Here is a 25,167-nt window from a genome sequence, read left to right as displayed (position 1 = left end):
ATGAGGTCAAGCTGAGGCAACTTTGCCTTGCCGGTTGTCAGAGTCTGGTAACTCGGCTGTCGTGTAGGTCTGATTACGAGCGCGTCTTGCAACCTGAAGCAAGGGGCCGCTGCCACGTTCAGAACCTTGTATCCATATTTGCCCGCATCTGAGGTCTCACTGTCGAGCAGGTCGTCTGGCGTCTCGGCAAATATGAGGTCGTGAAGTTTATCGGCTGGTGGAGCGATTCGACTCGTTCAAGCAGGACGTTCACCTCGGACGCCGAAACTCATGCTTGCCCTCGCAGTGCCCCTTCCGCTTCGGTTATTATGCTATCCAGTTCTGAGCGAAGGCTCTGACGACGTCGGAGTAGCCCTTCTATGGCGGTCAGCTGGCGGCCGGGTATTCTGGTGCACAGGTCGTAGGTGTTGCGTCGGTTCACAGGCTTGCGCGGCTCCGTGCGTCGATGAGGTTGGCCTTGTCTTGAGATCCCGGGTTTGTGGCACCATGTATTGGTCTTCGAGGTCCTCCGGCTGCAAAGCCGTCGTAAGAGAGCGGAGAGCACACGTCAGACACGGATGAGGGCTTTTAATCGGAAGCTGCGGGTGCCGCGTGAGGGCGTGTCACCGCTCGGTCGATGCTGCTGAGAGTGATGATTATGAGTGTCATCTGATTAAGCGCATAAGAAAAATAAGTTCCAAAAACACTGTTCGTTTCTATCGCTACCACCCCGTCATACACCGCAATTGCTGTGAAACCACTCTTACTACTAGAACCACGGCTGGCTCGTCGACAATTGAGCACCATTTCTGCCACAGCCACCCCACAGGCTTACCACAGCGCCGTCCAACCAGGCCATCTGGCTTTCTCAAACGATCGACCTGTCCGCAATTATTGAAAAATCCGCAGCTGCGTTTCCTGTTTCGGTTGACAAAGTCAGCATAACGAAAGGCGAGGATTCGGAACGTGACATCCGCTTCCCAACGGCGCTGCTCTATGAAACGAGTAAGTATCTTTCCCATGTCGCTCGTAGCTGCCAATCACCCTCACCACATTGCCGCTGTCTCGCGTCTAACCGACGACCAATCGGAAAAGTAGCGCCTGCAGTTATCCGAGGAAAAACTGCATTTGTTCAAGACAAGCCCACAGCTCTTCCAGAAACACTATTGAAGTCATTATGTGAAAGCCGAAGGTTTCTCTGCCCGTTCCCTGGTTGACACCAGAGCCAGCTTATCTGTCATAAGAAAACTTTCTGCTCCCAGCACTGAAAAGTGAGAACCCCAAACATTGGCTCTTTTTTGTGTGGTGCTCATGAAGCTGTACAAGAGCGTTTTGATTTAGGGAATTCGGCTTCACATCCAGTGCGCATGCTGATCTTGTTACTCTAACGAACTCATACTAAGGTGGGATTTTCCCTTGTCGGCATCTGTTCCCATCTGCCAAACCCGAAGCATTGAGAGCGGTCCTACCGGACATCCAGATAGAATCCCCGACGTTTTACCCGTCACTTGGTGGAGAGTACACATTTTGTTCATCACCTGGCTTTGAGCCAAGGATATCAGTTTGTAGTGGCGAGTTCCCCGATGGAGACGTGCGCTAATGCCAAGCGCTCATTTTCTTCCAAGTGACATCATTGTCCAACTTTTGTTGTGCGTTTTTTGTCACCAACCCTGAAACAACCTTCCTACACCAAGACGCCATGATAGCTACTGCTTTGCACTTTGAAGCTGTCTCTCTTTTTCCCCTTGGTTCTATTTCCTCCACTTAACAATCCAGCAATAAGTCCCCCTACCCTATCCTTGGCACCACAGTTAGTTATGGCCTCGCCCTAATGCAACCCGAGTCTCTACTGGATCGTCTGTACAGGCACAAATCATTATTTGATCCTGACGTCTCTACACGTGATAAGACATCCATGGCAGCAGATCGAATTGAAACCGAATGATCCCGTGTTATTCGCTGTCGCCCATGCCAGATGTGTTCATCAGCGAGTATGAGTCCTGGCGGGACTGATTTAAACGTTCCCTGGGCAGTGAAAGCTAGGAAGTAGCAATTTGTTGGCTTTTGAAGTCATTACAAGCATTGTGACTTGCAGTGCAACACTTTGAAGTTTCCTGCAAATCCAGGCACCGCTTTTTCTCGCCCTTAGTCTCAGCCGTTTCTCTCACAAATGAAAAGAGTGTTTTTTTTTTGCCTTCACGAAAAGTAAGGTAAAAAGATAGATAACTGATCGATATGGATCAAATAATGGACAAAAAGGGTCGAGTGAGGCTGAAATTATTTTATAGTCGCTGACCAATCCCCCAAAGTAAGCAGGTGAGAAGCACTCGCTCCTCCCATTAGAGAGAGAATTGCGTTTTTCCTATTTGAAGTTGGAATCTTTCATGACAGCCATCAACTCCCTGAGCCACAAACTTTTTCTTTGAGCTCTGATGACCACTTGCATCTTCCCTGACTGATCCCTTGCCTAGGCACATATAAACTTTACAAGTCCCCCACTGTGTGTTAACATACTAAGCAACTAACATTTGTGTTGCTCCTCTAGGAAGAGTTTTCAGTGACCGTCATTGATGTTGATAAAAAAATGTGCCCACCCGTCCTTGATGCCCATTGCACATTACTGAGACACAGGCCAATCGGGCACAATTTTTCCAGAAGTCTTTAACTTTGAATTGAACTTCTGAAAACAGCAGTCATCGTTTATTGCTGACTCCCCAGTGGGAACTCTTCAGTGGTACATATAGGAAAATCCCAAAGCAGTGACGGTCACCCAGCTCCTAAAAAAGGTCATCGATGTTGAGAGAAAAAATATTTCAATTCCTCACAAGAGAGGAGAGCTTGTAAAAAGACGTGAACTACTTCCGAGAGGACAAAAACTGCTTTTTAACGTCTGATTAGTGGGTATAAGCAGGTTGTCGACTCTATTGAAGGGCGGCGGCAGGATCACAAAAGATGCCGATGGAAGTGATACAAACAGCACATTTTCTCGCCAAGGATTTAGTCAAAACGTGCAATAGTGGGCAAATGTGGCCTCAAGAAGATATCAAATTTTGCCTCAACGCACACCACTATGCATCGTTATTTAAGAGATGTGCTAAAACGCCACTGTGCACACACATCAAGCAAACGCAAGGACAGGTTGTTGGCGTCCTTTCGTCAGCCAAGTAAACGTGTCCACCTCTCCCAAGGTACAGGAGAACCAGCACCGGTACGAGGCTCCATTCAAGCTGCAGTGCTCGAGAATAGGCACACTTTATGCTTGCACTTTTGTTAGCACGCTCACCGAGCGGTTGGTAGAATGGGTGCTTGGTACTCTTGCGGTAGCAGTTGGTGCTGTTGTCCTCCCGGTTAGGCGCCATGGCTGCCAGTTGTGAGTCGTTCATGGTTTCAAAGAAATGCCACAGGTCCTCTAAGGGGCTCAGAAACAGGACGTCAGAGTCCGCGTAGATCACCGCATCTACCTCCGCCAGTGCTCCCTGCGAACGACATAAAAAAGGCTTAGCATCCACAGCCAATTACATAGCGGAACTCAGTAGAAGGTGTGAGATGACTCAAAATGATCTGTAACTGTGCAGGCAGCCACAGTTAGGTCACTGTGTTATGTAGCCACCAGAGGTAGCGCTACGTATGGCTTTCATATATTACTACTCACGCCGAAAAAAGGGGGACTCTTTTTTGCCGTAACTGCCAGTGTGTTCACTGGCCCTTTTGTGCATATGCTCCGGAGGAACAACACACACGCTAGTTATCAGTATTACGGCACCCATAATGAATAGCTATTCACAATTGTGAACTCGCAATGACTGTATTATTCTGTGGTCTCATCCTGAGGTTCGGGATAAAGCTATCTATTGGTTGTGGGAATAAGAAGTGTGATCACTAGCGACCGGAGCTTCGGGTTAAAAAATCAAGGATTTAGGGGCCTATGGTAGGTACTGAAAATTGCTATTCGGGCATACAGTTGAACCCGGATACATCAGACTCTAAGGTGATTGTGAACTACAGCCGACGTCCGATTTCTGGGGGGCCCGACATTTTGTTCACGACTGATTTCCCGCACTTTTTCGCGGCACCGTCATGTTCCCCATAAGGTGAATGTACTAAAAAGTCGGATATTTCGTACGCTTATAGCCGTCGCTGTTCTATTTTTTTTACTTTTTACCGCCAACCGCACAAACGAAGTCGCCATCTAACCCACCACATTCGCACATTCGCACCGTGCCGCGGCTACCGTACCCTCGAAATTGCAACCTAGCACACCCCAACCCGTTGGAGCCGCAGCTTAGCCAAACTGACCAGGCCTCTTTTGTGTTCATTCACGTCCTTCACATGTTATTGAGTTGGCTTTGTGGTAGATCGTACGCTCGAGTGCCGCTGCGCGATATCTTAAGACCGAGAACTTTCCCGCTGTTTGATGCTGCGCTTTTCATTTCATCATGTGGGTTCATCGTTGACAGCGATGGTGCCAACTGCGCCTTCGTCATCTTTTCCGCGCCTTCAAAGCGTGCAACCCATCGGACAACACACGTCCACCGAACATCCGTCGTACATACGGTGTCGGACATTTGGAGGTCCGCAAGACACGCGCAGAAACACAGCGGACGTTTTACGGACGTCCGTGGGATGGTCCGATGCAACGGAATTGCTCATCTATGGACGTCCGACAGACGTTCCAGACAAATTTTCCGGCATCCGACGGATGTTAAAAATCGGATATTTCCAAATCGAAATGTACTGAGGACGTCGAAAGGACAACAAAATGCGGATAGTGGATGTCCGCCAGACGTCCGTGTATAGTCCAAAATTATTCGAATCAGGGAGAACCGGTACCGCTGTAAATTTCAGTGCTTTATTGATAGCATGCTTTGAAGCACTCCACTTCTGTAGCTTGTTTTGGCACAACCCTAATTATAAATGCTTATAAATACAACTCCATACACTATTCATATTTCTCTTGCCAAGAGTGCGAACAGGAGTGCTACTGAAGCATAATACATTAAAATGTTGCAAGCTTATCGTCGCCACTTTTCAATAAGGACTATGCATACACTGCGGGCTGTGGTCTGCATAAATATGAATAAGTTGTAGTAGGCACTTACCACCTCGGTGAACAGGATGTTTCAACATGACAGCCCGCAGTGTACACGTGGTTCCGCATCGGAAAGCGGTTACGATAATAAGACTGCGGCCTGTTGTCAACATAAATATGAATAAGTTGTAGTAGGCAGTTACCACCTCGGTGAACAGGATGCTTCAACATGATATCTCGCAGTGTACACATGGTTCCGCATTGAAAAGCGGTTACGATAATAAGCTCGCAACTTTCCACAATGTACAGAAGGGGCTTTTGTATCGAGTATCCTTAAAGCTAGACTGGTGCTTCAAGGCATGTTATCAATAAAGCACTGAAATTTACAGCAAGTACAGGTTGTCAATTTTAATAGAAAACGGAAATCTACACTATTCAGCTTTATGAATCTATACCGAGAATGTTTGGGATATTTCCATTAAATTACCAAAGCCAACCTTCCAGCAATGTACGCTAAGAACAAAGAACTTTAAAAAGTAACGTATTGAACAGTTAAGCAGGCTGCTGAAAAAAAATATACTGAATGAAATAAATCTAGTGCAGTGCAGATTATGGCATGAAAAAGTATGGCATGCAAAACAGATGAAACGATGTCGCAAAGCTTGAAAATTCTTTATTTAAGTTTTATAACCTCCAATGTAAGTACAACCTTTCATGTGCCCATCGCGCTTCAAGCCACGAACATCTTGGCTCAAAATTTTCCCCAACTCCTCGGTCAGCACCTGCAAACCCAAACGCAACAATTACATGTTTCTTTATTGAGCCACCATACAGAAGTCAAATACATGTAAATTCAAACTTCGTGGTTCAGTTTGTCCTATATAATGCTATATTATTAGACACACAAAAATAATTTTGGCCTGCTTTTGAACAATTTTGGTTGGCTTGAATCTAGACCTAATGTAGTTGCATGCTAAATAGTGGAGGGCGGCGGAATAATTTTGGCCATCTGGGTATCTTTAACGTGCGCCTAAATGTACACACGGGCGTTTTTCCTTTTCGCCTCCAACAGAAAAGCCGCCGCCGTGGCAGAAAATCGAGCCCGTGTCCATGGGCTCAGCAGCATTACGCCTTAGCCACTCAGCCACCGCGGCGGGTACTGACGGATACGGGCGTCTACAAGATCATACAGCAAGCAAGGCAAATATATATTAGTATACGCGTCATGCTCATGTCAGCGAAATGCGTTTACTTCGCCGCGTTCGCCGGCGTGAGCCACACTGGACGCCTCGAGCGCGGCCTTTACGGGCGCCACTCAAATCCTCCTAGCGGCCCGTTTCGAAAGCAGCTGCCGGAGTCTCCGGTCCACTTCCCCCTGTCGCCGTTCTTTTTGTGCCCGTTCAAAACTGTTCAAAACTGCGATGTACCGTTTGTATGCGTTCGAAATGGGGCGCTGTTAAAACAGCACACGACGAAAGGGCACGCGACAGAAGAGCACCGACATAACAGCATGGGGTCAAAAGGGCACGCGACAAAACAGCACGCGACAAAACAGCACGGCGTCAAAAGCGCACGCGACGGAAGAGCACACGAACAAAACAGCACAGCGTCAAAACAGCACAGCGACAGAAGGGCACGAATTTTATGGAATGCCTAACTGGGCAATTTTTTAAATTTTAAAGCGTATACAAACATTATAGAGGGCGCAAGATGCTCTGTAGGAGTTTCTCTTCACGTTCCGCTGCTCTTTCTTGTATAGAACCAAAAAAATCAAAAAGAAAAGACGAACGGTTTGGCCATATGAAACTCAAAATGGCTTTTGTTTCCTTTTCAACATCAAGGTTTATAGAAACGATCCCTTACACTAATCGTTTTGAAGTAGCCCTTCAATTTTTTGGGGTTAATATCAGAGTATAATAATAATAAAAATAATAATAATAACAAGATATTGCCGTGAGCCCCTTTACAAAAATTATTGGAAGTCTCTGCGTATCACAGTTCTTTCGATTCTATTCAAATATTTTCCAGCCTTGCAGTTCCGAATGAATGTAGAGGTGCCACAATATGTGGAAGCTCTCTTCCACCTTATGCGACTCGGCGTTGCCTACACATTTTTTTGTTTGTTTAAGAAATGGCGCAGCGTGCACTACAAGAAAAAAAGCAGAGATAGCGGCCCCCCCCTCATCGTCGGAGACCAGTCTGTTGCATCTCACATTTATTTCCGAACTTGCCGCTGAAACGTCTCCAAGACTGGCAGGCCCGGATCGTTTCGTCCGCAGGCTTCCACATCTTTCCCAAAGTGGGCCACCCGCGCTAGAACTGGCGGCCGAGTTAAAGTCAACGCCCGCGCTACGAACCCAAAGGAAATGCGGTGCGCCCGGAATGCGATGCCCAGTCAGTATCCATAACGCGAGGATCCCAGGTTCGATACCGACCGCGGGCAGGGGCCCCTTAGGGGCTGGGGATGTTGGCGTCTCCTGTCGTCGTCTTCGTCGTCGTAATCGTCGGCTCACGTAGTCATGGTGCTAAGAAAACAGGAAAAGTCGTTTACGCCTCGCGCGAGAACGTAACGCGTAATAAAAAAACCGGGACACTCGTTTACCCCTCGCGCTGGAGCGCTTCGTAACGATTATTAAAAAGGTACTGACTACAGTGACGGGTCCCGTCGCTTTAAAATCTGCACTACAGTGACGGGGCCCCGTCACTTTAAAACCTGCACTACAGTGATGGGGCTCCCTCAACATAACAAAATCAAAACCAGCCGATTAGCCGCCGTTTCTCGTTCAGGGATTTGGTGTGGTGGTTCAGCCGCTGACTACGGACGTTGTAGTCCGTGGTTCGGTTCTCGCATCGTGGTTTTTTATTTTTTTTGTGTGTGTGTCTGTGTGGCCGCGTGGTTAGCGTTTTGTAACAACAAAACAATTCACGCGGTGAGAGCAGTCGGTCTTGGTTTTTTACTCAAGCGGCCGAACCGCTCCCGCTCACTGGAGCCAAGGCCGACGTAGCCATCGCCAGTTACGCCCGATCTCCTGTAATTATTACCAGTGATTGATAATTAACAGTGACTCTGGCTAGTCAGTGAGCGGAAGCGGTTTGGCCGGTTAGGTAAAAATCAAGACCGGCTGCTCTCGCTGAAATATTGTGAAGCGGGCGTCGGGTGGTGGCTTGGAGATCCGTTCGGATAGAGCTAGAGTTAGTCCGACAATCTGTAATTATTAATAATGATTAATAATTATCAGGGATTCTGGCTAGTCAGTGAGCGGTAGCGGTTTGGCCGGTTGGGTAAAAATCAAGAGAGAAGTTGCGTTTCCTCTGGACGGAACTTTAAGGGGCCCCGTCACTGTAGTGCAGATTTTAAAGTGACGGGGCCCCGTCACTGTAGTGAGTACCTTCCAATTATTGTTATTGTGTTGTTCACTGCCGCCGCTACAACCGTGCCACCCTCGGGCCTTTGGGGTGGCACAGTCACAGTGTTGGGTTTCCGGTTTCATGGCGTTTCTGGTTTATGATTTCATGCCCTCCCGAACACAGTTATTTCACAGGCTTCGAGGCTTTTTGGTAAGACTGACGGACAAAGCTCGGCCTAGCCAGTTCTGCTATGAAAATGACTGTGAAAATTTACCACCCCGCGCATGCGGAGAGCACAAGAAAGATGTTTCCAGCGTGTTATTTTAGACTGCCCAATATACTCCAGGCTAAAACGTGAACTGTACCACAAACAATAGCAGTAGCTAACCATATTATGGTGGGTCCAGAAACTATTAGGTATATGGCCTGACGCTGGACGTCAAAATAAGGTTGTCCGTGCCTTCAATGCATTCTTTAACTCAACAGGTATCCCTTCAAACTAATAACGGATAGTTTAAGCCTTTCACCGCGAATTCCTGAATATGAACACAGAAGGATCAACTAAACCTCGGGAACCATGTGGACGATATCGTGTACTTGTGATAATTTAATTGGATCTATGGCCCTTAGTTCAGCGAGATGGAGTAGCCAAAGTTTACAGGCTTCCAACCCTTCCTCTAAATAAACCAGTTACCCCGCTACCTACCTATTTTCTAAAAGACCTAGCTAGGTGGGTTCCTAGGCAAAAAATCTTTAAACATAGCTTGACTTGCACCAAGGATTCAATACATGGCATGGCTTACACTGCGTAAACCCACAGTGTCGAAATATTTACGCTATAAACAATACGATGTTCCCTCGAATGTGTACCTTGTAAAAAATTGGAAAATACAAATTCGCTAGATACGAGGATAAGAAGTTATAGCAACTACCACACAAAGTTTGAACCTATTAGCGAACAGTGTTTGCGAAAGAAGAAAAAATCCCGTACCATCTCCACTCACGTGAAACCTGGGGAGGAGCAAAGCATGCAGTATATAACAGTAAGCTTGGTGCCTTGGTGTTTTTGCCCACAGAGATGAATCCTTTGGGGGGTAGAGCCTAGAGGTATACAGCTTTGCTGAAAAAGCCTCGTTTCTTTGAAGCAGGAATCCTTCTAGAGCGAGGCGTTGGAAAACGAGTGTCCCGGTGGGTTCTTTTAGTACGCGTTTTTTCCCGTGGTGATGTCCCTTTCTAGCGCAAGTCGTTGAAAACGAGTGTTCCGGTGTTTTAGCACCGTGACTACAATGACGACAATGACAGCAGAAGCATAAAGCCCGAGCCCCTAAAAAAACATCGAGCAAATACACATATCCTAGTACGATGAAATGGAGACCAATGATTGGCTTAACGTACAGGACAGCGATTGCGAATAAAACAGAATCAGATCATTGGCTCCAACCTACCATAAATGGCATTCAGTGTAGCAGGTTGCAAAATAAACAGTGTATACGCAGACACTGACACTGCGGGAAGCAATGTAGTTATTCAATTCAACGCAAATTATTCTTGCACAGCTGATATTCAAGGCAAAACCCTTCCACCGTGTGCATAAAAGCATATCGGTGGCTTTAACTAAGCCTACAATCAGTTAACGCGCTGAAATAAACCGCCACCAAATAATGCCTTTCTTAGCGAACGGCGTTTCGTAGAAGGGGGATTCTGTCAAGACGTTTCGTTGAATTAAATCGTACACATTTAGAGAAGCGTCTTTTACGTGGATGGACAAAAGCGAGGTTGTTGTATTATATTCACTCTTATTGCATTTAAAGTTGGTATTTTGACAGCAATCTTGTGTTCCTAATTTGTTGTACACTGTAGGTATCCATGCCGCTCATCTATTTCTTTCAAAACAAATTTATAACTATGAAGGGCTTAGCTCTTTGGGCTTCTGCGGGATAGTTGCATGCATTTTTCTTAACATGACAAAAATGTATGCCCTGTTTCAGTTGCTGCCTTTCAAATGCTACATGCAAACATGGCTCCAGGACACAAAAAAATAATCAATGTCATTTAATGAGGAAGACTGCTGAAACACCATGCTTTCTCTGGCTTAAATGAAGAAAGTGGGTGCTTACGATTCGTTTCTTTAAATTCGATTTATTCAGATGTTAGAGTGGCTTGGAGTATAATTCGATGGAGAAAGCACGCCATTCTGAACTATTTATTAGAGATGTTCTTGCCCGCAATTCTGCGTTATTTTAGGCCAGCGGATGGTTATGCGGCCTTTCCAAAAATGTACATTTAATTTTGGAATATGAGCCGACATATTTAAAGCTTTAAGTCAATTTTGTTGTTTATTTTTTTTTCTAGGGACTTAATTTATAGAGCAAATCAGTGACAGTATCATCGTGTTTTTTTTTCACTGGTTTTTTGTCACGACTTATTGCCGTATATTTTTTTTTCCAAAGCTTTGAGCAACCTGCGACAACAGCTGTGTAATAAAGCGCCACGGCCTGCGTAATTGAAGTGAGTGCGTGTTGAAATATCATTTGAAAGAAAGTTCAACCAATGAAAAAAGATCGACGAGCGATCCTTATTAAATATTCGCAGAAGAAATTGTTTAAAAAAAAGGCGCAATTATAATTTCGCGATTTCAATCATGTTTTCATTGTTATTTTCCGGGATTTTCTATTTCCGTCTTTGTTAATTTTAGGATATCTATAAGATGCACACTTTTTATTTGGTTAAGTAATTTTTGTAAGTTTGTTCTTTCTATTCTTGGGCGTTCAAAACTTCATTGGACCAACTGCCTCCAGTCATCCTGTTATAAAGATGAAATGTGCCACCTTGTTTTGCTTTAGTCTGTGCGTATGCTTCCGTAGTACCTGCGACAGTCTCTGTAAGTTTTTTTCTGCCAGGAATGCCGCATTTGAAAGGGGGGGGGGGGCGGAGGGGGTGTAGGTGGCGGCCGAAGAGTCCCAGGGAAATAATTGAGACGCTATTGTACAGGACACTTTAGACTCGCCAACTTCACGTGCGTGCCTTGGCTCGCGGGGGAAAGGTCGACGAACCCAAATTCCAAGGAAGGAGTGTTCCGGGCGCCCCGTGGGCCAGTGACGGTCGTCATTGCCTTGGCGTGGGTCGTCATCTTTTGGAGGGGAAAAACGTGATGAGGTGGGAAAATGGGAGTGTAGACGAAGACGTTGACCAGAGAGGCCAGCCGGCTTGGGCCGATAGCTGGCGGGTTGCCAGAGAGTAGTTACCGCCTTGCATTACACGCAAACAAAGTTGTAATAAACGAGTGATGTCACAAGCAATGATGATATAATGAGCCGTAGAGTTCAATCTAGTCTACATCGTCGGTGCAGCCGCAACGAGTCCCAGTGTCCCCACGCAAACAAAGTTGTAATAATCTAGTGATGGCACAAGCAATCATGATATAATGAGCCGGATAGTTCAACCTCGTCTGCATCGTCGGTGCAGCCGCAACAAGTCCCAGTGTCCCCATCGGGGGTCACGAAATTTACAAAAAAAAAAAAAAATAACGCGAATGAAATGACGCGAGTAAATCAACACAGCCGCTGCTTTAGCTGGCGAACATAAGAATGTCGTGTCTGATAATTAAAGTGATGAAAATGACTGGAAAAACAAGCAAGAAGGGGGCCCTCCAGCTGGTATCCGGACATTTCGGTGTAGGAGGACATGTCGGTGCAGGACGTTTCGGTGCACGGACATTGTGGTGGGTGAACCACGAAACAACCTGAACGCCCTTCGCCAGTCTAAGAATCGCCCTCTCAAAACAAACGGCGCTATTTGCACTCGTGTTCACAATCCCTCCTCTCAAATACACACGTGAGCATTTGCCCCCGTCCGTGTAACCTCGACTGCGCCCTCTCCTCAGTGAAAACGAGGGGGGGGTTCGACATTTCTTGTAGCGAAGAGGAACAAAGGGGCAGTGCCATCCCTGCGGGGGACTATACAATGGCCTCCCTCTCGCCCCCGACACAACAGCAACAAACGGGTATTACAGGGCGTGCGCGGGGACGTACAATGCATGCACGTGCTTTCAAAAAGGTCTGTTCTTCCTCCACGACAATATCGCAGGCTTGTCTGGAGAAAAAACTTGGGGCAGCAGTGTTTGAAAATTCAGTTTATCGTGAGAACGCAGTTTACTTAAAACTTTTCATCAGATTTTCTGCATTTTTGGGGGCAAATGAAGGTTTGTAAAGCTGCTTTCCTTGTAAAGGTAGATTGCCTTTTATTTTCAGCAAATATCATTAAGAATGCATTATACCGTAGTGAACACTGCCCAAATGCCTTAGCTGATTTCCTTGCCGTAAAAACTCATGGTCCCTATATGAAACTTATGGTCCCGGATCTTATGGCCCCGGAACAAATGGTCCCGGGCACCTCATCGGGCAAAATGATTCCACAAAACCTTACGTTGGCTCTTTGTTTAAATTTGTTGCATCTTGCTGAGGTGGTGTATCGCCTTCTGTAACAAAAACTGTCAGTAAGCCATCGCTTCATTTTAGTATGCATTTTTGCGCAAATGCAAATGCATGGCGTAACACAGTTGGCCTGTTTCTTGTTATTTTTTATTTGTGTTTCCGCCATTATTTTCCGGGTTTTCATTTCATTCTTTGTTGTGGATGTTTGAAAATACATTTTTATTTCTTTAGTTGTTTGTAATATTTTTTTACTTTTGTATTTCTTTGGTATTATTTATTTATTTGTTTATTTTGTAATTATAAAACTTCCGCACTACAATTTATTTCTATTTACGCTATCATAACTATTAAACCGTTACATCCGCCAATTATATATTTTCGCTAGTTCTTCCCACCCCTATCCGAGGTTTTCCTTGTCACCGCAACTACACTAACAGCAACTACGTCCAGGCACGGCCAGACTCCACGCTCCTTTCTCACTCAGGAAGGCAGTTTTTGAGTCCTGCCGTGTTCTACGAAGGCGCACCTGTCGCGAGGAACCGCCGCGAGTAAGAGAGGTTGGTGACAGGCAGAGTTCCGAGACATATGCACGCCTGATTACGACTACATCGCGCACCATCGGCTGGGCCGCTGGTCCAACGTGGCTATCACGACATTCAGCACCATGACAAATTTCTTCCAAAGAGGGCAACGAGCGCCAGCTCAAGCAAAAGAAATATTCTACCGAAGCGAACCACCTACACTCCCCCCCGCCCGCTCCTTCCTGGCAAGTCTGGCGGCGTGGTGCATCAACTTTCATCGATCGTTGGCGTTTCATTGAACCATGACAAGTGACTGTCTTTGGTTTTCGCAATTTCTGGGAAGTAAAGCCATCAGAAAGACGAGCGAAAACATGTTTTCTTATTTGCGCAAATAAACTGCATATATTTGTACTCAAATGCAATTCCGAACAATAAAGTTTGTTTTGATGGTGGGTGACCAGTTTCGATGAGCTCACCTGCTGCCCTTAGCAAATGTTACGCTCCCGCAACACGCCGGCAAAATTAACAAATCATGTTAGCACCAGTCTTCTAAACCTTGCAGCAAGAAACGATGCGTATTAATAGCTACATTGCATATTTTTAGAGAAAAACAAAAGTATCTAAGCTGCAAGCTGCCAAATTATCAAGGTCGAACATCTTTATTAGCGCCGCTTCGCTTGATACGAACTGCAGATATCCAAGCCTTTCAGGTGAAGAGCGCCGTAACTTTCAGGTGAAGAGCGCCGTAACGCAGCTTAGCTAACGAAATATACCATTCATCGTGTAAAATTCTTTTTTCAAATAGCGATAAATCGGCGAGCATACCGCTATATGTTGTCTGATATTCAGCAGTACCGGCACACTCACATTTTCGGTACTTTACATAACCTAAATAATACTGCCACTCTAAATAGGCGCCCCGCACAGGCCCAAGTGGAATTCGCTTCACAAGCTTTAACAAACAGAAGAACAAAGCAAAGGAAGCACGGGAGAACATACACGTACGACGACAAATTTGTATGCAGCATTTAACTCAAGTAAATTCAGCCTTAGCAAATATACTATACAGGGTGATCAAAGTTAGTCGACAGGTTTCTTTTAAATTAGGCGTTTAATTTTACGTGAAGACCACCTCTACAGTGAGGTTATGCGTCGAGGGGGACACAGAATGAGGTGCTAAATTTTAATGTCGGTGGCTTAATTAACTAAAATTGAATAATTCTTTTTTGTGGCTGCAGTAAGCAGGCATGTTTGTATTGAGAAGTTCCATGTAGTTTCATTTGGCAGAATTCTTCTAGAGCATCCGTACTCCGAGATATCGAACTGCGAAGTTTAATTACCGTTCACATGATTACGCATGCCAGACAGTGACGACCGGCGCAAAGCTCCTCCCCTTTGTTCTGTTTCGGTTGCGGTTCTGAGTACTGCAGATTGCGATAACGCCAGCCAAGACTGAAAGGGTGCCAGTTTTCATTATATCCTGCGCCTCCTCCTCGTTGTCGAACTAAACACCGTACACAGCAGGCGCATCACAAAAGGGAGGAGCTTTGGGCTGCTCTTCGCTGTCTTGCATGCGTAATCACGCGAACGGCAATTAGACTTCACGGTTCGACATCTCAGAGTACGAATGCGCTAAAAGAATTCTGTCATATGGAACTTCGTTGATGATGATGATGGTTGGATGTTAATGGCGCAAGGCCAACTAGGGCAAAGAGCGCCAAAACAGTGGTTAAATATGAGAGGTGAGAACTTAGACACTGGAATCAGTAAGCAAGAACAAAAGTAAAATCAATAAAAGACAGTGAGGATGGCTGGTGTAAAGGGCCAGATTTCATGATGCGTGATAGGAAATGAGGTTTAAAAACTTGACTTCTGACAAATACTCAAACACACGTTTGACGGAAACAATGGCATCGTCACCTAGAAAAAACGATGGATGTAGGGGAATATGTTGTCTGTAGAGTTCTCTGAAGTGTTTGTGTCGTGCTGTGTGAAGTGCCTTGCATGTGATTAGTATGTGCACTACGGATAGGGCCTCTCCGCACCTACCGCACTGGGGTCTAGGAGATCCCGTCAGCAGATACGAGTGCGTCGCATGGGTGTGCCCTATCCGCAGCCTACCCAAGGCGACTTCCGTGTGTCTGTTGTGCGAGTCAGATGTGTACCGTCCCAAGTGTGGCTTTATTAAATGTAGTTTGTTGTCTGTCTGTTCGTTCCAGTGTGTTTGCCATGTTCTGTGCAGGTGTTGTCTTATGTGTGGCTTGAGGTCTGTGTAGGGTACCCTTGTAATGTCCACAGTGTTCCTGAGTGCAGCAGCACCAGCCCTCTCGTCGGCCAACTCGTTCCCAGCGATCCCTACGTGTCCTGGGACCCAGCAGAGGACCAGCTCATGCTTCTTCGCATACACAGACATGATAGTGTTAAATACAAGATTAACTATGTGGTTTTTGGCGGGTGTATGCGATGACAGTGCGCGAACGACACTCAAGGAATCTGTGTAGATGATAGACTTTGGAATATGATTTTCAAGTATGTGTCGTACAATCAGTAAAATTCCATACGCTTCTGCTGAAAAAATTGATGTGTGCACGCTCATGGTTCTGGCTGCATTGAAATTAGGACCATGAGCAGCGCACGACACCATACTGGAGGTTTTAGAAGCGTCACTATAAAATTCTGCACATGTGTATTTAACCTGCAAAGACAGAAAGTGCTGCAGTATTGCAGCTCGTGGTACACGATTTTTGTCAAGTCTCATAAAAGAAAGGTCGCACGACACAGGGCGAACTTGCCAAGGCGGTAAACTGTTAGAAAAGGATGACCTGTACACGTCTAAAAACGAAGCACTGAGATCCGAGGCTCGCTCTTTCACTCTAAGTGAAAAGGGCAGAGGAACGGATGGACGATTTACAAAAAGCACAGATGTGGATGTGTCGTTAAAGACAGCATAAAAAGGATGGTTATTCAGCGATGAAATTTTAAAAGCATAAAGTAAGTCCATGTACGTCCGTTGGTTCTCAAGGCTCCACTTATTACATTCGACATACAGACTCTCGACAGGGCTCGTGCGAAAAGAACCCGACGCAAGCCGTAGCCCCAAGTGTAGCACTGGGTCAAGAATTCGCAACGCTGTTTTAGTCGCCGACCCATATACCACACTGCCATAGTCTAAACGAGACCCATCCAAAGCAGTATAGAGCCGTAGTAGGAGTTCTTTGTCGGAACCATAGGATTGGTGGGAGAGAACCTTAAGTATATTCATTGTTTTGAGACATTATTTTTTTTAAGTTCCTTGATGTGGGGAATGAATGTGAGTTTGTGATCAAACACCACACCTAAGAACTTGTGCTCCTTGTTCACAGGAAGCGACATGCCATTAAGAGTAATGTCTGGGTCCGGATGGACCCCGCGCTTCCTGGAGAACACAACGCAGGAGCTTTTTGCAGGATTCAATTTAAACCCATTCTTGTCTGCTCAGCCGGCAAGCTTCTTGACGCCGAGCTGGACTTGACGTTCGCAGATGGACATATTACATGATTTAAAAGATATCTGCACGTCATCTACATACATGGAGTAAGAAATTGTAGGCGGCAGTGCCTTCCCAAGGGAGTTCATTTTTACTATGAAGAGAGTGCAGCTTAGAACTCCGCCTTGCGGTACGCCATTTTCTTGCACGTGTACCTTTGACAGTGCAGAACCAACTCTGACGTGAAAGGTTCTCTCCGACAAATAGCTAGCAAGGGTGTTAAACATATTACCAGAAACACCGAATGACTTCAGGTCAGTAAGGATCCCATAACGCCAAGCGGTGTCATAGGCCTTTTCTAGGTCAAAAAACACAGTTAAACAGAACTGTTTATGAATGAAGGCATCCTTAACATACGATTCTAGAGCCACAAGTTGATCATTCGTGGATCGCCCCGCCCTGAAGCCTGCCTGGCAGCTCTCGAGAAGGCCGTTATACTCCAAAAAGTACACGAGCCTCCGGTTTATCATCTTCTCGAGAAGCTTGCACAGGCAGCTGGTCAGGGCAATGGGTCGATAGCTAGCGGGAGAAGAAGGGTCCTTCCCTTGTTTCAAGAATGCTACAACTATGGCATCCCTCCAAGACTTTGGAATGTGCCCCGAAAGCCATATCTTGTTGAAAAGGTGAAGAAGTGTTACAAGAGTGTCTGTGTGTAAGTTCTGTATCATTGTATATGTAATGTTGTCTGGGCCTGGAGCTGAGGGTTTGCACGTGCTCAGAGCACCCCTCAGCTCATGAAGCGTGAACTCGGAGTTATAAGAGGTGGCTGACCTGTCATTGTCATGTAAAGGTTTCTTTTCGGCCACGAGTTTGAGTTTCATGAAGGTGTTTGTGTAGTGTGCTGAACTAGAAACGTGTTGGAAGTGTTGTGCGAGTGTGTCAGCCTGGTCTTCGAGTGTGTCCCCTGTTGTACTGACCAGAGGCAGGCTGTGTGTTTGATGTCCCTTGAGTTTGCGTATTCGTGTCCATACTTTCCGTGTGTCTGTGTAGGAGTTAATTGATGTTATGAATGTACGCCAACTCTCTCGTTTTGCCTCACGGCGCACACGTTTTCCGAACGCCTTGGCCCGTTTGAACAAGAGGAGGTTACTCGACGTGGGGTACCGGCGAAGGATACCCCACGCCTTGTTCTGGGCCTCTCGCGCCCGCCTACAGTCCTCATTCCACCACGGCCTCCGCTGGTTGCGCGGGGCAACAGAGGCGTGGGGAATGGACTTTTCGGCGGCGTCGAGGATGTGCGCCGTGAGGAGTTGGGTTGCTTCTTCAACGTGTAGGTGTCCTATGGATGTGTGGTGTAGTTTGGATGTCTCTGTAAATGTGTTCCAGTTAGCTCGTGCTTCACTGAACCTATTATGGGAAGATGGACTGCTCGGGCCTTTACCTATATACGTTAATGAAGTGGGGAAATGGTCACTGCCATATGGGTCAGGTCCCACACCCCACTCGAGAAGAGGAAAGAGAACTGCGGAGCCAATAGCCGAGTCAAGACATGAGTATGTGTTGTGACCTATGTTATGGTATGTAGGCAGTTTATTGTTGAAAAGGCATGCTCCAGAGGATGTAAGAAACCTCTCTATCACGCGACCTCGGGCATCCGTACGAGAAGAGCCCCAAAGAGAATTGTGAGCATTAAGGTCACCTGTTAGAATGTATGGTTCGGGCAGCTGGTCAACCAGCGCCTCGAAGTCAGAACTCAAAAGTGTAACATCAGGAGGAATGTATATGGAGCATACCGTTATCAACCTATTAAATATTATTAAGCGTATTGCTACAGCCTCAAGGATAGTGTTTAAAGTGACAGGGTGGCATGCTAATGACTTCCGGACGATTATGGCCACACCGCCAGAAGAGTGTGTGCAGCCATCCCTGTCTTTCCTGTATACCAGGTAACTATTTAAGAAATTGGTGTGTTTAGAATTCAAATGTGTTTCCTGAACACACATTACACTTGGCTGATTGCTATGCAGAATCTCATACACGTCGTCAAGATTATTCAGAAGGCCTCTGCAGTTCCATTGTACTATGTTCTCTCTTCCCATTATGAAGTGTTCGGAGCTACTGGACTGTGTTGTTTATGTGTCGTCTTTCGGGGCTGTGACTCTCGTCTTTTTTGGCTTGTCGGGAGGCTTTGGCGTCGGGACGCGTTCCTTGCGGTGCACCGCAGACAAGAACGGACCGACGTCCATTTCATCCTCGGATGTCCTCGGAGCGCCTGAGGGATCAGGCTCCTTGGACCGCGAACCCTTTGGGGCGCGCTTTTCCTTGCCCACAACCACCGAGGGATTCAGGAACGCCTCGGATGGCGCAGGCGGTGCGGTGGGGGTGGGAGCTGCCGCTGGCTCCCCCAAGTCCATCTCCTCTGCGCCCTCGCCTGTGGCTTGGGACGCTGAAGTGGAAGTGGAGGATGCAGCATCGCTTCCACCAGACGTGGTTGCCCCCACAGCCGCTGCTGGCTCAGCGAGCGGTGCAGAGGTGGGTTGGGCTGCCTGAGGCAACCCAGGGGGGGGGCGGGGGCGGGACCAAGTCCGACTCGCGGTACTGGGTCCCCGCAGAAACCAGACGCCGCTCCGCCCCCCGGCGAGCTGCGTCGGCGTACCTCCCCAGAGGGAAAGAGGCAAACCTCTTTCGCGCCTCGGGGAAGGTGATGTTTTCTGTGACTTTGATGTTGATGATTTTCTTTTCTAGTTGAAACTTTTCACATTTTCGAGAGTAGGCGGCATGGGGTCCCTGGCAGTTGGCACAGGTGAGGGTTGATGATGGACAGTTGTCCGATGGGTGATCATGCTGGGCGCACTTTGCGCAGGTCAGACGGCGACGGCAGGAGTTGGTTCCATGCCCGAACCGCTGGCACTTAAAGCAGCGGCGCGAGTTCGGAATGTAAGGACGTATGGAGCATCGTATGAAGCCTGCATTTATATATTGTGGAAGTGCCGAGCGGTCAAAGGTCAGGATAATGTGTTTGGTAGGGATTATCTTGTCGTCCCTCCGCATCGTGATGCGCCGCACAGCTGTGACGCCCTGATCCTTTAAACCTTCGAGAAGGTCGGCATCTGTTTCCGTCAGGAGATCTGTCTCAGAAATCACACCCTGGCAGCTGTTTAGGCTCCTGTGGGGCGTGACCCTGATGTCCAGATCATGGATGCGGGTTTGTGCAAGAAGAGTGCGGGCTTGTTGTTCGGCATTGAGTTCTACCAGGATTTCTCCAGTCCTGAGCTTTTTAGCTTGATATTTGCCACCTATGGTGCTTTGCAGAAATTTAGAGATCAAGAATACGGACATGGAAGCGACAGGTCGTGCTGAGTCAGCTGACTCAATCACAAGAAAACGAGCATAGTTATTCACGGTTGTTGACAAGACAGTTGTTGAAAGAGGTGGGAACGAAACTTCGGTGCGGCCCCTTTTGGGGGGCCGATCACATTTGGGGGGGGGGTTTGGAAAATGCCATGTGATACATTGGAAAGCAGGGAGACGGGGGTACTTTCTTCTTTGACCTTACCCTGGTAGCCAAAGAGGTCCCGGAGCTCCCTGCCTGGTAAACAGACAGGGAGCCCATCCGCCGGAGCTTGACCTGGGCTCCGACGGCCACCGTTCGTGGTTTCTAACCCTCCACCTATAAACACATCGCCACGGTTGGATCCAGCTTATGTTTGGGGGCTCGGGGTCCGCGGTATCGCCAGTACCGTCACCAAGATTGCTCAAGGTGCCCCGTGCGGGGCATATGGAACTTCGTGGAAACACGATTCCATGCCTGCTTACTGCGGCCGATAAAGAGTTAATTAACAATTTAAAGTAATTAAGCCACGGACATCTATATTTACCACCTCACTGTATGTCCCCCTTGGTGCATAACCTCACTGTAGCGGTGGTCTTCACGCATATCTAAGCATCTAATGTTAAAAATAAATGTCGACCTAACTTTGATCAAACTTTGAGCCCGAGCCCGGCCCGAGCCCGACAGCATTTATTAAAAGAAACCCGAGCCCGCGCACTGTCTTTTAAGCTCAGCCCGAGTACGCCAGACTCCAAACATGAGCCCTCAAATTTTGGTCTTTTTAGCCTAAAATAGCCTTAGAAGTAGTATATTGAATTTACACTTGTTCAATACTTAGGCCTATATCTGTACAGTATAAATATATTGACCTAAAAAATGTATCTTTACCGAAAATATTGGTAAAACAGGCGCTGCATTTGCGACAGTCTCCGAACTTAAAGCACAATGAGGATTGCTTAAATGATGCCGATAAAAGTGGATATTTTTATTTATGCATTTCTTGGACAGATATGCCACGTTTCGTTATTTCATTCAATTCGTTTCCCAAAGAACTCTTTCCCTACTTGTTTTTGACGCCAGCACAGTCTGCCGAGAGCTAGTTTAACTTGTACTTCTCTCAATTTAATTTGACAAGGTTCGTTGTCAGTTTGCACCAGGTGTCTATCCAACCTAAGTTCCTCCCATGCTCACAAAGTTTTCTACTCAAAAAGTCGCTTTATGGGCAAAAAGGTATGTGTATAAAAAGCTTTAGGAAAGACACAAGGGTACGTTAGCTAATCTTTGGTGTTATGGTCTGCACAAAGTGCAATGTCCAGGTCACATTTCTTCTTTTTTTTTAGTTTGAAAAACAGAGGAAAGAGACGATCATGTACTCTACTACCAGAGTGCTCTCGTTTTCTGACCCGTTCTCTCCCACTATGCTGATGAAGCCCATACGTTTTCTTTTGTTGGCTTGAAGGCTTGCTGAGTACAATACGTCATTTTGTAATTTTTTTAGCATCGCCACGGTGACAGACTGACAGCACTTCACTTTTTTTGTTTTCATTTCACCCAAATGATCAATGAGCCGAATTTTTTGTTGTCAACATTCTCAATTTGTGGCACACGACTGCCGGTATTCAGGGTCTGCCCGGGCCGGCTCGGTCCAAAAAGTGTTTTTGTTCAAGCCCAAGCCTCGCCCGGGCCCGAGACAATGCGCGCTCCCCGGCCCGAGCACGGCCCGTGGGCCGGGCTGGGCACGTCCGTTTGGACCGTTCTGGGCCCGAGCTGTGCCCTAACTAGAGAACTACCCGGGCCGCAATTTATAGGCCCGTCCCGAACCTGCCCGATAGAGACACGGCCCTGGCCCGGCAAACTTCTAAAATGTGGGCCCGAGCCAGACCCGAGCCAGGCAGAATTTGACAAATTAAGCCCGAGCCCACCAGACTTGTTAAATACCCTCCCTAGTCCGACAGGCTATAAACATAAACTAGAAGAAGTTTGCTGTTAGCTTTAAAAGCGCAAGCACAAAGCGAATACGACTAATGTGGATTTAAATTTCCCTTAAACTTGGACCGAACTTTGTACAACTTCAATATCCTCACTTAGAAACTGTTCTTTTAGTAGTCATGAACTCCAATTTCCACTTCGTTTGCGAGTCTTAAAAAGACACCGAGGATACTTTAAATGATTCGGAGCAAGTGGATAATTTTTTGCAATATTGAAATTTTAGTTCAAGCCCGAGCCCGGCCCGGGCCCGAGAAAATGAGTGCTACACGGCCCGAGCCTGCCCCGCCAGTGCACTACGTCAGACTACTAGCTACGCCACCGCACCCAACTGTTTCAGGGCTGTGCCCTTGCAGTGTGCTGTTTTGTCGTGTGCTGTGTTGTCGCAGTGCTATTTTGTCGTGTGCGCTTTTGTCGCTGTGCTATTTTGTCGCCGTGCTTTTCTGTCGTGTGCGCTTTTGACGCTGTGCCCTTCTGACGCTGTGCTGTTCTGTGGAGTGCTGTTTTTTCGCGTGCTCTTTTGACGCCGTGCTGTTATGGCGGTGCTCTTCTGTCGCGTGCCCTTTCGTCGCGTGCTGTTCTGTCTGTTCGGCCCTCTGTTTGCAAGCGTGTTGCGGTTACGAGAGTACAAACGTTTATGGCGCGATGTTAGTGTGGTACATTCAGTGTGTATGGGCGCCTACTAGGTCTGTGTCACAGGCCAGCGTCCCGAAGCCGGCATATGCATGCAGCTGATTGCAATTCTGCTGCTCTGAAATTTAGTGGCAGTGTCTCCGTAAGCAGTGTGTCTTTTGATGGTCATGTTGCGGCCATACTGTGTGATTTAAATTGGATTTGTGTGCATACATTATCTAGCGGAGCGCCCATAGCTGGCAGCACGCAATTTACGCTTGCCAATATCACATCTCAGATATTGATTACTACCCTGAACTAGGCAATGCGGCATCAATTCCCCAAACATTCTACGAAAGTAGTAGGTTAGATAATGCGAAATTATACTCGGGACGGCAAATACTCGGCACACGACGGCAAATTTATAGCTGAGTCGTCTTGTCGCGAGGTGAGCGCTCGCAAAGACGCATCTGTTAATTTATCTTCTACGAGTAGCGCGGAGACGGGCTTATAAAGGAATACGCGTCCGCGACTAAACACGTCCACAAAACATCGTCATATGGCACACAGGTAGTCTCTAGAATCTAGCATATACCGAAATCAGAGGGCGTTATTAGGTGTTAAATGATCAGACTTAGGGGAAATCCCCAAGGTGGAGTAAGACAAATTTTCCTACGCAAAGCCTTATTTTTTAATTTATTTATCAATACTGTAGGTCTTCTGCAGACCCATACAGGAAGCGGGCATTCAACGTCCCAGGTATCTAATGAGATAGAAAGTCAAGAAAATAGAATATTTCGAGTGACGATAAGCGGAACAGCGGGACACTTACAATAGCGAGTACATCAATAGTACATTGGTGCTCTACCCATTCACGAGAAGAAGAAAAATTATTAGAAACCGCGTGCTTACCCGAAACCACTCTTCCGACGAGCCCGTGTGTAAGAGATTTCGGCGAACGTGAAGGATCTCCAATTGGCCAAAATTATTCCGGAGCACTCCACTACGGCGCTCCTCATTGCCTCCTTTTCGTCGGCGCGTTAAACCCTAGAATCCATCAATGAGCTCTTCCGACACCTGCTAACGCTTGTGAACTGCCTGCCCTATATACTTAAAAAAATGCGTCCGCCGAGTGATCAGCTGTTCATTGAAGGCGTTCATTCATTGATTTCACTCCGCATTTGTAAAAGACGATAGTTGAGCGTTCCCTTCCTCCGTCATCGCCCCCCATGTCTTGTGAAATATCAGTGCATTTCTCATCTAGTTGGTCTGGTGAATACTACATTGCTTAAACAAACGTCTTCAGCATTTCCGAAGGTGCACTGTTTTTTTTTTTTTCATTCCCGTACGACTATTCTATTTATTCCTGATTTGCAGACCATTCATGTTTCCGTGGTTCCATTGACTATTACCTTGGTTCTTTCTATAAGGCGTGAGTAGGCACATATTTAACAACAAACAGCTTTTGAGTGTATTTACATTTTCGCGTGGCTTATATTCCCATAAAAGGCACGTTATTGTCAGCTATTGCGTTATCACATCCCCGAAATATATATTTCCACGACGTACATATTCGAAGCAACGCCGAATTTGTTGTCTGCGCTGCAGAACGAACCAACCTCTTACACTGCCAATATCACGTCTAGACGAGGCGAAAATAAATAGAATTTACTTGTGCTGACGTGTTCGAAGGTGACAATGGTGATATGCTGCTGCCGCCGCCGACGCCCGCAAGCGCGGCCAAGGAGCGCACAGAACCGCCTCCAAGTGTAGCTCTTGTTGATGTTCGAGCACTCTACCAAGACGCAGCTGTTTTTTAAGTGCCCTGAACGTGCATTTGCTACAGACGTCACCATAACAAGTTGTTCAGTACGCGGAAAGACAAGGAGAAGCGAAAGAGAACCGAAACACTGCATGAACACCTATCAGCCTTGCAGCGCTAATCCCGTAAACTCCGCGGAAAAGCGGCGGCCGGCGGCACAGCAATCGCGAAGGTCGAGGCGTATAAGGCACCTCGGCGTGAACACTACGGCCGCGTCCTCTCTAGGGTCGTGAAATCACCCCCCTACCTAAAACGCACCATACGGCTTCTTACACGTCTCGTGACACAGCGCCTACATTTCACCTCAAGGCCAATGCATAACGCATTTTCGCAACGAGCTCACACAGTAAACATTGTTACAACCCTTTTCGTAAACCTGAGTGAATGTAAAAGTAGCCACGGCGCACACCATGTCGTAGGTAGCGCCGGGCTAAATGCGAACACGGGCATGCTCAACGACTTTCTCTTTCAACGAGAGTACGTGCACGTACGGCTGATAGCATTAAGAAAACGGTATATCTGATTTATCGCGCCTACGTTTACGAAGAAAAGGTTATTCTCTGAGCGCGTTCTTACACTTCATTGAAAACGCGCTAAGCCAGTTATGCCTAACTTCGGCACTGCGTACGGCGTTTGCAGT

At 46.9% G+C, this 25,167-nt stretch overlaps 1 protein-coding gene across 1 annotated transcript in view; it reads right to left on the bottom strand.

The window, feature by feature from the left end:
- Nucleotides 1-25,167, bottom strand: part of LOC144161569 (glucoside xylosyltransferase 2-like) — a 196,595-nt gene that overhangs the window by 99,958 nt on the left and 71,470 nt on the right. The window contains exon 4 of the mRNA XM_077692219.1: nt 3,263-3,455. Coding sequence (XP_077548345.1) covers nt 3,263-3,455 — 193 coding nt within the window. The remainder of the gene's footprint in view (nt 1-3,262; nt 3,456-25,167) is intronic.

This window comes from Haemaphysalis longicornis, unplaced genomic scaffold (genome assembly GCF_048455015.1).
Source record: "Haemaphysalis longicornis isolate Haplotype H1 unplaced genomic scaffold, Haemaphysalis longicornis Haplotype H1 scaffold_12, whole genome shotgun sequence".
Classification (NCBI taxonomy): Eukaryota; Metazoa; Arthropoda; class Arachnida; order Ixodida; family Ixodidae; genus Haemaphysalis; species Haemaphysalis longicornis.
The sequence above is the reverse complement of the archived record's forward strand: the minus strand, read 5'-3'. Positions and strand labels throughout refer to the sequence as shown.